The following is a 17,330-nucleotide window of genomic DNA, read 5'->3' on the forward strand; positions in this document are numbered from 1 at the left end:
CAACTACACTACGGGCCTAACGAATGCTATTCAGACAGTTTATGTGGGCGTAACATAACTGCCAAATCGCTCAAAAACTAGGCTGGTGGGAGGAACCGGTCTGTCTAGAGAGACTACTCAAAAGCCCTCCTCCTAAAGTACCCATACTACCCCACACATTCTTTCAAATTAGAATTTGTTCTGAAAAGCATGCACCGTTTTTTTCTTTTGAAACAATGTTGACAAATAAAGTTAGTCAACTTTTGGAACACATGCAGCTCATTGGCAGTAATCTACATGATGCCTTATTCCCGCGGTAAAATTTTCCAGACAACCCTCCACTTTTAACCATTAATGACTTGTGATATGTGACAGATTTATTAAAATTAGTGAGGACGGGTACAACGACATTTTAAAAATGGATTATGTGTCCGAAATAGAATTAGAGGGCGACACGGAGATCGAGATGGGTATGATAGAGGACGTCGGTAAGTTCACGTGGATTTCATTATCTTTCGCAACACAAGATATTTTATCGCAAGAGAAAAGGGCGGAAGAATGTAGGCTTCCTTTGTAGCCTTTCGTTTCCACCCATCATGAACCATATGCTACGCTACGCTATTCAAAATATCGTTTTTTGTGCACTTTTTTTTTCTTCTCAAATGTAATTATGTTGTGCACCTTATATATTTTCTCCTTTATTATTTCAAACGTTCAAGAATTATGCAATAACTACTGACTTTTGGCACCACCATTGCCTTCTGTGATGAGAGGGTTCTGCTCTACCTTACACTATACATTATCATAAACTTCATTATCATCTACCACAGTGTCTATAATACTGTAGTGAATTAGAGGGTATCCTAACTGCGAATCAAACCCAGTCACTGACTGGTCAATCCTTCCTTCGGAAAGTAAGCTCCAATGTTTCCAAATCTCTTTATGCACAGGCACACATTCCATGGCCTCAGTGTTTACCATGAACGATGCCCCATCCCACTTCTGACACCAGTGCAGCGAATTTTGGGATATCTGTGGTTGTCAGGCTAAGGCCTTAGCCAATACACCAAGAGGTCCGACTTACTTGACTACGTCGCTAGTTGTTGTACTGAGGTCGCTGGAATACATAAGTATTCCTTGATCACACTGGAGGACATAGCAATAGATAGGCATAGGCCTAACAACTGCACCGATTACATTCACAGATGCCAGATTTCAGTCATAGCCTATGGCTGACTGCACAGCTTGCCCCTACCCCAGTCTACATTCACAAGAAACTAACATATTTTTGGCCCAATGTAGACTCCCACTCTCCTACAATGTATAAATTCTCTGGGATCAGGCAGGTTTTCATTACTAGGTAATTACTTGATAATAGTTGTAGTTTCAGGTTATACATGCACTGAGGGAAGGGCCTGAAAAAAAATCCACATCCATTTATGTTTTATTTTTATACTTTCTCCATTTAGCAAAGTACTTTGAAAGTGCTTCCAACAAGTGCTGGTGCTTCATCAGTCTGTCTTTCTGCCATGAGCTAGTAAACATAGCCTTTGACCTGGTCTAGCACCAGTACAAGCAGGCTCAGCGTAGCATGTCTGTTCCTAGGGAAGCACTCTACAGGGGGAAAAGGGTTGCCTGTAGAAATCACATAGCCTTGTGGATGGTTTTGCTTGAAGGTAAAGATTGTATTGTGTCTCATATGTTCACAGTCAAACTTGGAGAAATGCATGACACATGGCATGCAGTATGCAAGTATTTAAGTATTTCTGGTAACGTCAAAGGATCTGCATTCCAAACAAGTATTGCATACAAGCAAGTCAAGTGAAGTACATCAGGCATGCTTCAATTCAATAACATTGGAAGATTTTTAAATAATGTTTTCAGCACAGTTTTATTACCACAGTTGCTATTAACTTGTCGAATGGAGGTATTTGCCTAAGAGACTTAAACAAACTATTCCATCATGGAATATGGAATCCATCATTGAACATTTACAGTCTTTTCCAGGGCGTTACTAAGGGTCATGTTTTCCAAACACCATCTGATTCCAGTTACATTAGGTTTCCGTAGTACTTCCTACCATGGGACGTTTAGAAGTTTTCCTGATGGAATGGCATCTGTTGTGTAACATATGAATGTAGTACCAGACACAATAAAATGTCACATTTAACTGAATGAACACAATTTAATGTGGGTTGTTGAATGAGCTTTACTTTGGTATTATAAAGATGTGAGTACTTTGCACTGGTGCATATGCTCAGTAAATCTGATAATGCATAATAATCTGCCGGGCCTTGTGTCAGAGTCTTACAAAAGATGGTGGTTAAGAAGAGTCACATCTCCATCAAGATCTTGTCATGCATGTCTCTCATGTCTTTAATACATGTTTTTTGGGGGGATGGGGGGCAGTCTATTCTCAGGAGTTTTTGCCAACCTTTGAGACTATACCTGAGGGGGCATCAGTGCCCAAAGTGGAGAAGGTGAGTCTCAAGCCTTTAAATTGTATAACATTTCTGCATTATGAAAATGATTAGTACTCATAGCTTTGATAGTAGTTGTAGTATTAGTTTGAGCTGCCAATGAACAACTTTACAATTAATACCATATTTGTATAACATGGCTTGTTCTTGCATGTATTTCACCAAGAGGGATGTGGATTTATTTTGTATTTTCATATGCAGAAAATGCATGGATCAATGTGCCAAATATCTGTAATTACAAGAGAGGTCTATGTTTGATGCCAATTCAAATGTGGACTGTTATCATTCATGGAACAAAAAGGGTGTGTCACTTTTTGCCGTTGTAGACTCTTCCCTTCCTCTCCCATCTACGTCTAGTGTCAGTTGAGAAAGACGTTGTCTAGTAGGGTCTCGTACAAGCACAGTGAGGCTGTCTGTCAGTCCCTCTCTTGTTAAAGGACATGTATGATATCATGGAAGAAGAAGAGTTTGAGGCTGTGGAGCTACCAGATATCACTGTGGAGCTACCAGATATCACTGTGGAGCTACCAGATATCACCTGTTGTTTTTTCCCACAGGCTGAGTTCAACGGCAAATCTGACTCTCTGTTCTTCAATGATGGGGTTAGACGGATCGACTTTGTCTTAGTCTATGAAGATGAGGACATGAAGGAGATCGACAAGAATAGAACGTTCCAGAAACGTAAAGTAAGTGCATTTCTGGTGGCAGATTGTGAGTCTAAGTGTCCTTATTCACATTCAACATGGTCAGCAGGTTTCTGTCTGACAGAAGTTAAAAACAGTATTCCTACTGTGCTGTGAAAAAGCATGTTTGAAATGATATGCAGTTTCACAATGTAAGCATAGTTTTGAGGAATTTGTGAATCTAAATGTGATTTCTTAAATGTGATTTCTTATAGCTTAAGAGGAGTACTGTATTATCTATGAAACAAGTTACTAAAGCCGCATTCCATCAAAGATGTTAACTTGTAGGAATCAGTGTTATGTTCCGTCATAGAAGCTTGTGTTGTATTATGCCAGGACCTAAGGCATTCACACAACGCTTTCTCATTGCACACCCGGAATATGGACTTTTAATATTTGTACAGGGAATTTTTCTTTGCTGCAGTCATGGTGTGTCAGATCTAAGGTATCCCTATGATTAATATGAGGCCATTTACAAATGTACAATCATTTTTATCATCATATGCCAAATAAACATACCAAAATTAAACATGAGGAAACTCTAGACAGGATGTTGCACATGCAGGTATGTCGGGGACTGCAGTACACACTTTTGTGAAAGTAAAATCTCTGTTTCACAATATCCATCACAACAAGGTGACAGAAATGTAACATACACTATACGCTATCCTTGCAAATGTCAAAATATCATTTTCCAAATGTCAGATTTTGTTGCATCATAATGGCTGAAATAATAAGTAAATGCATCTTTGATAGAGGTAACATTTGTGATTCACCAACAATCCCCCATATGTTGAATGAATGATTTACAATGAAAGGTTTGGGAGCAGGGAGTATTGAAAGCAGCAGGAGTGGACACGCCTCCTATGCAGCTGTGGTCGCTTATGTTGCCAAGCTCTTGATGTCATGTCCCAGTGGGGCTATTATGACATGCCCAGACTAGACACTCCATTATATGGACACTCCATTATACTGAAGTTCTGCTGTGGTGGTTTTAATGCACTTTCACAGACGGAGAGGGAAAAGGAGGCAAAATTCCACTTCCCTAGAAACTGACCCTTTAGTCATTCCCAACCCAGTTATATATACTGTATTTACAATTCTTTACAAGTATTGTGGATGCACTAAACAGAAGCATACAGACGTATGTAGTAGCAATGTATTTTGATTGACCAATGAGCTTTTATTTATTTGATGTGGTTTTATCAGAAGTCTTGTATCGTACACACAATTCCCATATAGATGTAGTCAGATTCATACATTGTTGAAATCAGTCAATGCATTGCTATCCATTGATGGGAAATAAGTCAATGTAATGTCAATATAATGACACTTTTACTTCATTATTTATTATACACAATCACAGTTAATATGGGATAATAATAATAATGTATTAGATATTACATTTAACATTTGTAAAGCACTTTTCATTACAAGAGTAATAAGATAAACAGATTGGATCTCATCCAATAGGGAAACAGAAGGGGCAGTGTTACAAACAAGGGATCCATTGATTTAACATCCTGTATTCTCTTCCCTAGCAACGGAGAGAGTACTTTGAGGCCAGCTTGATGAAGATGGGGATGGAACTAGAGGCTGCCAGATCTGTGAGTGGCCACATAATGCATTCTACAAGGACTGGCTTTACGTATTTACTCTGCTGTTAGCTTGCAGAGTGGGGTTGAGTGTGTAGATCTTCAGGGACGATTGGATGGAAACAATATTTAGTATCTTACATTCGTTTGGTCAGAAATGGTAGAGAAACACCTAATGTTTGTTTTTGTTACACAGTTTTATTATCATGCTGCTTATTTAAGTGACCTTGTGGATCTTGTTTTTGGCTGCATTTTAGATGGCAGACACAGTTGTTTTACAAAGTTTTCCTTTTAAACAGCCAACTATTTCCTCTGAAAGGGTTGAGATTGAATTGTAGTGGGAAACTATGGCACCAATCCCATTATTTGAGTAGTTTCCCAATTATTGGCAAACTTTTGTGATATTTCATGGAATAGGATCAATGAGTTAACATTGATAAACACAGAGCCAACTTCTGATTTTGTAGATAATAAAGTATTGCATTAGATTTATGTGATGTTTTAGTACTTGTTTTATGTGGAGGATGTAATTTGTGATCATGGCAATGTCTTCTTAATTGCCCCTTAGGGGATTACTGAAGTTGTAATACATTTAGTTGAAATGAAAAGGGCTGCCTTATCTTGTTGTTTTATCTTCGTCATTCCGACAAGGTGGTAGATGAGAAGCTGTTGTTCGTCAAGGTGCACATGCCCTGGGACGTGCTATGTACCTACGCCGAGGTCCTCCACATCAAGCTGCCCATTCAGCCCAATGATCTGTCCACCACGTCCTCACCCTTCAACTTCCTCAGCTGCATCACCAGACACTTCTACCCCAGCGAGGACCTCATAGCCAAGGAGACGGAGTACTTCACTGCCCCGTTCGAGAAGGACAGGCTGGAGTACTTCTACGTGAAGGACCGGGACCTCTTCTTCACCCCGTCCATGAGGAGTAGAATGGCAAGTGCGCTGCTTTCTTTACCTCATCATGGGACATAAACCCCAAAGTCAACCAATAAGAGGTTAAAGATTCAGCAGCGCACTAGATTTTGATAGAGATGAAAAATAAATCACTAAAAAGCAGTCACCTCATTGACTTTCTTTCGGTAGTTTAAGCATCTCAGGTTTCTGATGCTGCTAAATGGTGTTGGAAGATATTTTGTCTGTAGACCACTGAGATTGGTTATTCAGCCCTTGCGCTGTGAAAATATCAATGTACCTATGCTTAAAACACAGTGTTAACACTCTTTTCATAACACTTCAATGATAACAGAATGGTTGGTCTTCCTCCTCAGGCCTACTACATCCTTAGCCGAGCCCCCTATGAGGTGCGAGGGAACATCAAGAAGTTTGGTGTCACCAAGCTGCTCGATGGGGGGGTGTACAAGGCTGCTTATCCCTTACATGATGTGAGTGGGGATAAAGAGTGGGGTGGCACTAGTAACTGACAACATAGTACATTAAACACCAATGTGAAAACACTGAGCAGTGTTTTTATGGACTTTTTAGTTTTGTTTTCTGTGAACTTACTTTAGTGCAGATTCAACGTCAGGTCGAAGGAAGAGGAGTGCCCCAATGAGAGATACCTCCTGTATAACGAGTGGGCTCACCCTAAAAGTTTCTATAAGATGCAGCCACTTGATCTTATAAGGTAATTCATGCTTAAATCTACTTTCGCAAAAATGCACATTGCTGCTTTAGCATAATAAGGTGTTGAGAATTATTATTCCAAACAGAATGTGCTTAATCATTGTAATTACGGAAAATAAGGGATGGAAATAATAACATTTTCTTTCGTTTCTCACAGAAAGTATTATGGGGAGAAGATTGGAATTTACTTTGCTTGGCTGGGCTTCTATACAGCCATGCTGGCCCTCGCTGCCATTGTTGGACTTGGCTGTTTCATTTATGGGTACACGACTCAAGAAACAAGCACCTGGAGGTAAGTTTAAAGCTCAAAGAAAGTACTTCAAAAACCCACAACACCATAGAAATATATTACAAGTTGCTAAATCTAGTGTATATCAAATGAAGATCAGTAAGTGCAGGACAGGACATACAAAGTTAAGTAGAGTAAATATAAGTTGATTTATGTTCCTTCCATGCTGTTCCCTGACACTCTTAACGGTGTGAAAACCCAATGATTAACAACTTTGTTGCATTTTGCTGTTGAGTTTTTGGTGAAGTTTGACCCATCTGTTCTGTTCATTTATTGGACAGCAAAGAGGTGTGCGACCCTTTGATTGGAGGAAATATTGTGATGTGTCCGCAGTGTGATAAGGAGTGCACATACTGGAGGCTCAACAGCACCTGTGAATCTTCTAAAGTAAGTAATGCATACATTAGGGTCACTAATTCCGGTCCATGGCTGTACAGGTTTTTTCTCATTCACTCACATGGTCAATTCAGAGTGATTATGATTATGAAAGTGACGTATATGGATAGTGAGTCCCTTAAACTGTTTTCTCAGACTCCTTGGCCCATGAGACATGCTACAAGTCATATTAAACCTTTTTGAACCGGGTTTGTTTTCATATACATTTACAGTCTTGGATGGACTGAAAAAATAATGTGAAAAGCTAAGTATTTCATGTGATCTTGTTTTCCTTAGAAACTATGCATATTTGATAACTATGGGACACTGGTGTTTGCTGTCTTTATGGCCATTTGGGGTGAGTCATTTAATTAATTCAACTTACCAAATGTTCAAATGTAGAGGTTTTTTAGTGTGTAGTTTTGTTGAAATAAGTTTATTAGCAATTAGATGTTGCATGATAATGATATTAGAGTTTATCAGAGTTTTCCTGCTACAGTCTAGGACCAGGCAAGTAAAATAAAGCTTTACACTCTTGTTCCCATCCTGGTTCTAGTGACCGTGTTTCTGGAGTTCTGGAAGCGCTACCAGGCAGAGCTGGAGTATGAGTGGGACACCGTGGAGTTCCTGGAGCAGGAGGAGCAACCTCGTCCCGAGTATGAGGCCAAGTGTAACCACGAGAGAATCAACCCTGTCACACGGGTAAGGAAGAGATGTATTCGTTACACAGTCCCTATGGCGATTCCATAGCGTCAGACTCAGGAGGCTAGAGGAACACTCCACAACCGATGATAGTAATGTTATATACTTGTTTTAAAAGGACAGTAATACCTGTATCATTACTTCATTGTAAAACATGTTATTCTTCATTTAGGTAAAAGAGAAAGTACCTTATACAGCCTGTGGACGGTGTATAAGAGTGTCTTTAGGAATCGGGACCGTCTTATTTTGGGTAAAAACTTTGGGATTTCTCTACTGTAATCTTGTTCTGAATAGGCCAATTCATATGCACTCCAACAGCAAAACATGTTTTATATAACCCTAACCTTTGTTTCAAGTCTGAGCCCTCCAATTCTTGTGTTTGTGCTTGTGTTCAGATTGTGTTGATCCTAGCGTCAGTGGTGGCCATCATCGTATACCGACTGGCAGTATTCTTCTCATTTTCGACAAGACTCCAGTCTGACCTAAAGGAGCTCGAACCGTTTAAGGAGTATGTGACCGCCCAAATGGCCACCTCTGTCACTGCTTCTGTCATCAGCTTCGTAGTAATCATGGTGCTCAACATCCTGTATGAGAGGGTTGCCATCTGGATCACTGACTTCGGTGAGACGCCCCAATGTCAAACAACAGGAAATATGTGGTTTGCTATACGGAACTTTGGTGTTTCTCAAACTGCTTTCAGACAAGGGCTAATATTCACTCAAACATGCCTTAGCAAGGTTGATGCAGTGCCCCAAACATTCTGCAATTATACCATGGTATGAGTAAATATTGCACGCCAATAGGTCTGAAGTAATCCAAATATATGTATGCCAACATATTTATACTCTAGAAAATTCACACCACAATAGCCCTTAGCCGATGTCCTTATTCAGATGAATTTGCAGAATCTGGACACAGCAAAAGCTTGATTTAAGCCTGATGTTTTTTTGATGAGACTGAGAAGATGCCTTACTTCATTTTAAAGAGCTACCAAGGACCAAGACGGATTATGAGAACAGTCTGACTCTGAAGATGTTCCTGTTCCAGTTTGTCAACTACTACTCCTCCTGCTTCTACATTGCCTTTGCCAAAGGGAAAGTGGTTGGTTACCCTGGGCAACCTGTTTACCTGCTGGGCAAGTACAGGAATGAGGAGGTACGTATGCCTATCAGTTGATTGAAAGATCAGTTGATTGAAGGCTCAGTTGATTGAAGGCTCAGTTGATTGGTGCTTGGCACAGAATATGTGATAACACAGTATGTCAGTGTTTTGCTTTTCCACTTCGCTTGTGTTCTAACTATGTTTCCAAATTATTAGCTGTTGCATTCTGTGGCATTTTTGTTTGACTCAAAGAGACCTTCATATTTCAAATGAAAGAGCTAGATGAGGAAATCTTCCACAAAATACAAGTTGTTTGAATGGAGGTGCTTTATCATGTAATACTACAAGATGGCCGACATTGGTTCATGCATTGTTTGTGTCTCATCCTTACCAGTGTGATCCAGGAGGATGTCTGATTGAGTTGACAACCCAGCTCACTGTCATCATGGGCGGTAAAGCCATCTGGAATAACATTCAGGAGGTGTTGCTGCCGTAAGTTTTTGGTTCAATGGACGAACATAAAATAGCCAACCACATCAGCTCTCTAGGAGCCCAGCAACTGTAAAGTTTCCTGCTTTCAGACAGTTACATTGGATCAGGGTTGGTTCAATGGCTTATTCCATCCCAACTCAAAATGGAATTCCCCCTTATCTTCAAGTGTATCTGTATCCAGACATCATTATTATCTGATTCAGAGAGCAAACATAAAGGTGTCTTTTTGTTGGCACTAATGGAGACTAACTCCACCATGGCTTATTGGCCAAAGCCTGTGGGGAAATTAATGTTTTTTTTGTTGGGTTTCTGGATAAATGCCAAAAACACAAGTTTAGGAGATCTTATACGTTTTGTTCTATGAGATCATTTTCATCAGCTAACGTCACTTTTTGTGATTTTTAAAGCATTTATGTAATCAAAACAAAAACATAATGCACATAAAGGCTTCATAATTCATTAAGGTCATGTTAACTGACTGATATTATCTCATAGGACAAAACATATAATATCTCATAATCCTATTTCAACCTCAGACCTTATTTTCGGCATTTATCCCAAAACCCCATTCTTTCCCTATTCATTTCCCTATAGGAAATGCTAACTAATTTCAGTTTTTTAGGATTTTTAGGATTTCCCCCTTAGAAAATGCTAACTCATTTCCGTTTTTTAGGACTACAAGCTGGCGAGGTCTATTACTTTGTTATAAGCATCATGATTCTGCGATTGACATGTTTCTCATCATCAGGTGGATGAAGAATTTGATATTCCGCTACTGCACACGTGTGGGGTCTGAAAAGGTGATTCCTCGCTGGGAGCAGGACTATCAGCTGCAGCCCATTGGGAAGCTGGGCCTCTTCTATGAATACCTGGAGATGGGTAAGATATGAAGAATGAGGCAAACTCTCTCCCTCTCTTCCACCCAAATCAACCCCTAGCCCCTATCCCTGGGCACCTCTGTAGATCTGAGAGGATTGGATAGGCGTGGACACAATATGGTGGCAGCTATATGCTCAGAAGTTTTTTAAGCTGATCCTGCTATTTCTTTGGGCTCTGTCCAGAAACCACCTCTAGCCCCTATCCCCAAGGCACTTACTTAATCTAGAAGGGTTGGATGGACATAAGCTATATGGTGCAAATCCCCCCTAGCTACTATCATAGTATCAGGTCCCCCCTAGCTAGCCTATCAGCTAATATCATAGTATCAGGTTCCCCCCTAGCTAGGCTATCGGCTTCTAACTATCCTAGTATCATGATCCCCCCCTAGCTAGCCTATGAGCTACTAACTATCATAGTATCAGGTTCCCCCTAGCCAGCCTGAAAATAAAAGAGAGCCGCACACTCTAGGAGCACAGATGCAAAAATGTAATACCAACGTTTCGACAGCCAAGCTGTCTTCATCAGGGTATAATCACAAACACTGCGGGATGACTCGTTTATATAGTGTCAAAAGACACAGGTGTCTGTAATCATGGCCAGGAGTGGCCTAATATCATTGCTTAATAATCAAATATTAAAATTAAAAGTCATACAAAGAACAGCATACAAACAAATGGATAGCATACGATCATAGATTAATTTGACGATACAAGTTTACAAACAATTACAATGGCAAAGTCACAATAATCACAAGAATGGCTTCAGATCAAAGTCTACGTTGAGAACCGAAGGGCGCAAGGGTCTTTAAATTAAAGATCCAGGCAGCCTCTCGTTTTAACAATAAATTATCAAGGTCACCCCCTCTCCTAGGGAGGGTGACATGTTCGATGCCAATATAACGCAGAGACGAAATCGAGTGGCCTGCCTCCAAGAAGTGGGCCGCAACTGGATAAGTAAAGTTTTTACACCTAATGGTGCTACGATGCTCTGAGATACGTACTTTTAATTCACGCTTTGTTTTACCTACATAATTTTTACCACAAGGACAAGTTATAAGATAAATAACAGCTTAGTGGAGCACGTAATAACACCTTTTATTGGGATCGATTTCCCTGTTTGTGGGTGTTTGAAGAATCTACATTTATAAGTGCCATTGCATTGAGCACAGCCATTACATTTGTAATTTCCATCCAGTAGGGGCGCAAATAGACGTTGTTCAGGAATATCTTGGGGTGGTAAAATCAGAGTTTACCAATTGGTCTCTGAGATTCATGCCCCGCGAGAATACGACCAAGGGAAGGTCCGAAAACACATTACCGAGACTATCATCGGATTTTAGGATGTGCCAATGTTTGTGAACAATTCCCTTAATTTGTTCAGAGCACTTTGAATAGCGGGTAGTTAGAACACAAGAATGCGTCTTTTTGCGAGACTGACCTTGAAAAAGGTCATGTCTCGTTTTGTTTAAAATTTTCTCAATGGCAATATTAATCTGATCATTCTTGTAGCCCCTCTCCTTGAACTTTCTTTGCGTCTCAGCCATATTTCTGTCGAAATCGGACTGTTTTTTGCTAATTCTTTTGATTCGACAGAATTGGCTGTAGGGCAAACTATTTTTCAAGGGAAGTGGGTGACAACTATCAGCCCTCAACAAACTGTTACGATCAGTAGGCTTCCTGTAAAGATCAGTGTATAGAACATTGTCTTCACACAAGATCAGAAGATCAAGAAAACTGATTAGACGTGTGTCAGATTGCATAGTAAATCTCAGATGCTCAGAACAGGAGTTAAGAAAAGCATGGAACGCCTGGAGCTGTTTTGCATCACCCCTCCATAGAACAAAAATATCATCAATATACCGTTTCCAAATAATAATGTGAGGCAAGAAAACATTTTTGGGAGGATTGAAAATAGACTGTTTCTCCATGTAACCCACATACAAATGATCATAGTTAGGAGCCATGGGGGATCCCATAGCAGTACCTTTCGTCTGAATAAAGAAATAATTTAGAAACATGAAATAGTTATGCGTGAGTACTATTTCAGCCAATGTTACAATGCATGCACTGGAAGGTAGTTCATTAGGGTCACGTTGCAGAAGAAAATGTTCCATAGCTTCAATACCGCCCTCGTGTGGAATATTAGTGTATAATGACTCAACATCAAAAGTAACTAACAAGGTATTCTCAGGGAGAGGATCAAGAGATTCAATGATAGAGATCATACTGCTGGTGTCCTTTACAAAGGAGGGTAGCTGTTCTGCGAGTGGTCTAATAAAAAGAGGGGCCGTTACTGCATCAATGCCCCGCTACAATAGGTTGCCCTGGAGGTTGTGTAACATTCTTGTGTAATTTCGGCAAAGTATAGAAAGTGGCAATTTTAGGGTGTTGAATAGCCAAAAAAGCATGTTCTTTTTTGGTTATCTGACCAGAACTTAAATACCCATCTAGGACAGACAAGATAGTATTCTGAAATTGGGAAATGGGGTCACTTCTGAGTTTCTTGTAAAAGGTGTTGTCAAGCAGGTGTCTATGACACTCATGTACATAAGCTGTCCTATCCATGAGTACAACCGACCCACCTTTATCAGCGGGACGAATAAGGACTGACGTATCAGATTGTAAATCAAGCAAAGCTTGTTTTTCATTCTTGGGTAAATTATGGAAAGATTTGGATCCCTGTTTATTCTTAAGGAGAAGTCCAACATCATTTTCCACAAGTCTTCAATATGTCTCGATAGAGTGATTGCGATTGGCTGGAGGTATAAAATAACTCTTGCTTCTAAAAGGAGTCAGAGTATGTGCAGGAGAGCAACCTACTGGTTCAATAGAAGTGTCAGAATTAGGGGAGCTAAAGTATTCCCTTAAACGGAAGTTTCTAAAAAACTTAAACATGTCTACCTTAACATCAAAATCGTTGCACTGAGTTGTAGGCACAAAAGATAACCCTTTATTAAGCAAAGAGACATGGGCAGGGCTCAATATCTTGCTTGATAAATTAAAGACACTCAGTCCCGTGGGTTCTGGGACCGTGTGAACGGTCTCCTCTGCCTCTGATAGTCGTTTCTTCTTACCCCGTCGGGTGAGACATCTCGTCGATGCGCGTGCCTGCGGCCTCCTCCGCCCTTCCGTCCGTCCAGTCTCTCGTTGAATAAAAAACTACCACTGGAAGCCGATGAGGCGCTGGTTGTAGAGCGTTGATCAGACAAGGGTGGATAGAAGTAAGCGGCATCCCTCCTGCGTCTGTCATGGAGAGGGGGAGCAGGACCTCTTTTGTCAGGGTTTCTCCAGAAGTAGACTTTACCATCGGCCTAGCTAGCCTATCAGTTACTATCATAGTATCAGGTTCCCCCCTAGCTAGCCTATCAACTACTATCATAGTATCAGGTTCCCCCCTAGCTAGCCTATCAACTACTATCATAGTATCAGGTTCACAGATCTATTGATGGAAAGGCTTTTTTTCCTGCAGTGATTAAATGTGGCTTTGTGTCTGCGTGGCTTTTTCCTACAGTGATCCAGTTTGGTTTTGTGACTCTGTTCGTGGCCTCCTTCCCCCTGGCTCCTGTCCTGGCTCTGGTCAATAACCTCTTCGAGATCCGGGTGGACGCCTGGAAGATCATCACCCAGTTCCGCCGCATGGTTCCAGAGAAGGCCCAAGACATCGGGGCGTGGCAACCCATTCTCCAAGGTGTCGCCATCTTGGCTGTGGCATCAAATGTGAGTGATGGCTCCTCCATTGGATTATGAAGTATTATGAAACATACATATATTTTTTAAGATGATGTATTTATCTTGGTTTATTCTCCATTGCATAATCCCATCACTGGATGTCAGTCATATGATTTGATTGTTACCATGCTGATGTAGTGACATTCTTAGATAGATTATAATTCATCTAATATGATGAGCACCAGTTTAATGTGCACTGTCTCCTCCACTTCCCTGTCTCTCTGCCAGGCCATGATCATTGCCTTCACATCAGACATGATCCCACGATTGGTTTACTACTGGTCTTTCTCTGTGTATCCCTATGGAGAGCATTCCAGTCACACCATGCAGGGCTACATCAACAACACGCTCTCTGTGTTCGACATCCAGGACTTCTCCAACAAGAGCCGGCCCTTGCAAACACCTTACTGGTTCAATAACAGCACCACCTGCAGGTAATGTGAATGTATATGAGAGGGGTTTCAATGAAATCGTGTTAGACATTGAAATATTTCATGCAGTCTCTCTGTCATACTTTAGATATCGAGATTTCAGATACCCACCAGGACACCACAGACAATATGAATACAGTATCTACTACTGGCATGTGATAGCTGCCAAGATGGCTTTCATAATAGTTGTAGAGGTGAGTAGAAATTTCTCTGAAACATTGCTTTGACCTGATTTTTCTTTCTACAGTGTAGTCTAATGCCAGATGGACATGTTCTAGCCTTTCAAGAAATCCTAATAATGTTTTCCCTCCTTCCGACCCTTATACCCTTGTCTCCTCAGCACATTGTATACCTGACCAAGTTCGTTCTGTCCTACGTGATCCCGGACGTGCCTTACACAGTGAGGGAACAGATCAAACGAGAGAAGTACTTGAGCCAGGTCATCCTTCACGAGACCAACCTCAAACTGGTGACCAAACGCTTAAAGCCTGTCGGTGATAAGATACTTAAACACAATGAGGACAAGGAGGAGGAGATTATGGACCTTTACTTTTAATCTCTGAAGCTTTGTCAGAGAAGAGAGAGTCCTGCCTTTGTCAGGACCTACAATATTTACAAGTATTGTTGAGCAGTTAAAGATGTATTCAATACATGTTTTAATAACTTTAAAAACTATGAATTAATATTATTAGTAGCTTAATAGCTTGGTGGGGACTATGACCAACCAAACCAGCCATGAAGCTCAGCTCTGTTGCTCAGATCTCTGGATCAATTGCATATTTAGCACTTTTATGTCACTGATTGTTACATGTACACTGTTACATTTAATGTGTCTTGTATTGATAAAATTAGGATTCAATGCCATATGTTTGACTGTACGGTAAATATGGAAGATTATGAATGACAACAATACTTTTCTTCTTTAATCAAAACATACAGATTTTTATACAATTTGTGGCCTAGGACTATCCAAACATTTCTAATACTCAAGGTGTGCTTGATTTAGTCAGGAATAATTCCAAAAGCTCAAATTGCGTTGACCAGGCAAGCCATCAAGTATGGAAGCTCGTTCCCGCCACCCAAGAAAAAATATCTGACTACGAGTTATGAGATAGTAAGGTATTAAATGAGATAGAAAGTTATAATTATGAGATAGCATGTCTGGATCGTGGACATTGAATAGTCCTGCAGGTCGACCCCTTTTAAAGGGGCAATCTGGGATTCGCACAATAACAAAGCTTCTCCCACCACAGCTGAGGAATGGGGCAGGAGAAATGTAACCAATCTCAAATACATAGACACAAGGACTCACATATGGATGCAGGACTGACCATCCATCAGATACAAATTATATTTTTAACCATGTGTTGAAGCTATACTGTGTTTTTTTTTTACAATTACATTGTTTACACACAAGAGAGTAAAACAAGCTTATATTTTGGGTTCTGATTGGGTAAGACCGTTACTCATTTCTAAGTTACATTATTGAATAATCAGTGGCTTTACACTGAGTGTACAAAACATATTTCCATGACATAGACTGACCAGGTGAATCCAGGTGAAAGCTATGATTCCTTATTGATCTTACTTGTAAAGCCCACTTCAATCAGTGTAGATGAAAGGGAAGAGACAGGTTAAAGAAGGGTTTTTATTGAGTCATGGAGTCATGGATTGTGTATCTGTGCCATTCAGAGGGTTGAAAGGGCAAGACAAAAGATTAAAGTGCCTTTGAATGGAGTGTGGTAGTAGGTGCCAGGCGCGTTGGTTTGAGTGTCAAGAGCTTCAACGCTACTGGGTTTTTCACGCTCAATAGTTTCCCGTGTGTATCAAGAATGGTCCACCACCCAAAGGACATCCAGCCAACTTGACACAACTGTGGAAAGCATCGAAGTCAACATGGGCCAGCATCCCTGTGGAACGCTTTCGACACCTTGTAGAGTCCATGACCCAACAAATTGAGGCTGTTCTGGGGGCAAAAGGGAGTGCAACTCAATATTAGGAAGGTGTTCCTAATGTTTGTACATATTAATTAAATCTGATGTCAACCAGATGTCATCAAACAGGCACCAACTTACATCAACAAAACTCTTCAATAAGTTAATATTGAACAATATCACCACAATCTCTCTATCTTATCAATGTGTGATTGACTATAAGATATGCATAAGGTTATCCTTAGTTGAGGAGGGCCTGATGCAAAGTGCACATTGGATTTATGTGATACAGATTGCCTGAACGTATCTCATAATGACTTACTATCATATAATTATGTCTTTCTATCTCATAACTCGTAGTCAGATTTTATTTTTGGGTGGCGGGAACGAGCTTCCATACATACCCATGGTCACCTCAAGTATTTACAGTACCATTCTTTACCTATGTATTCGATTTTAAGCATTTTGATAGAAGTCTATCGCTTGAATCAATATATGTTGCTGTATTATATTGTGATTTTTTTAAACCAAATGTATATATGAAATAAGAATCTGCCCCTGTGTACAATATTTGTCTTTCAAGTATTTTGTCAAGTGTATTGTAATTTGTATGTTATCCCAAATAAAATCAAAATTCTTTGTTTTTTATATAGAACCGTGATTATGTTTGTCGTCATTTCAAAGTTCAGGTCAGATACAGTTCATCTTCCAAATAAACTGCACATGTTCTCATACTTGAAATGCTGTGTTGTGTCTGCCATTGCCCCGACAGTCTTGTGACTGGTTTGTGTTTGTTTGCTTTTGGACTCAAATGTTATCTAGTAACAAAGATTGTCTATCATATTGACAAGATAGTCAAGTGACCGCTTTAACAATGGAAATACGTGTCCTCAAATATGGAAGGCGGATGGGAGGAGGCGAGATCAGGTGGGACCATTCTATCCAATGAGAGGGCAGATATGCTGTGAACAACAGGCAATAGAAATAGATAGAGGACTCGTCTTTGGGTCTGTGCCATTATAGCGTCTGTGAC

The 17,330-nt window shown here is 40.3% G+C and overlaps 1 protein-coding gene across 1 annotated transcript; it reads left to right on the forward strand.

Moving 5' to 3' along the window:
• Positions 1–138: 138 nt before the first annotated feature.
• On the forward strand, positions 139–16,952 carry LOC109896566 (anoctamin-6). Its single transcript, XM_020490815.2, has 20 exons — positions 139–467; positions 2,389–2,459; positions 3,017–3,145; positions 4,684–4,749; positions 5,389–5,676; positions 6,012–6,125; positions 6,252–6,367; positions 6,524–6,658; positions 6,937–7,042; positions 7,328–7,388; positions 7,587–7,732; positions 7,905–7,982; positions 8,128–8,353; positions 8,718–8,887; positions 9,228–9,325; positions 10,074–10,204; positions 13,715–13,920; positions 14,161–14,366; positions 14,452–14,557; positions 14,704–16,952. Exons 1-20 carry the CDS (start codon positions 398–400, stop codon positions 14,917–14,919), a joined length of 2,739 nt encoding a protein of 912 aa, XP_020346404.2. The 5' UTR covers positions 139–397; the 3' UTR covers positions 14,920–16,952.
• Positions 16,953–17,330: the final 378 nt, after the last annotated feature.

Source organism: Oncorhynchus kisutch, linkage group LG9 (genome assembly GCF_002021735.2).
Source record: "Oncorhynchus kisutch isolate 150728-3 linkage group LG9, Okis_V2, whole genome shotgun sequence".
NCBI lineage: Eukaryota > Metazoa > Chordata > Actinopteri > Salmoniformes > Salmonidae > Oncorhynchus > Oncorhynchus kisutch.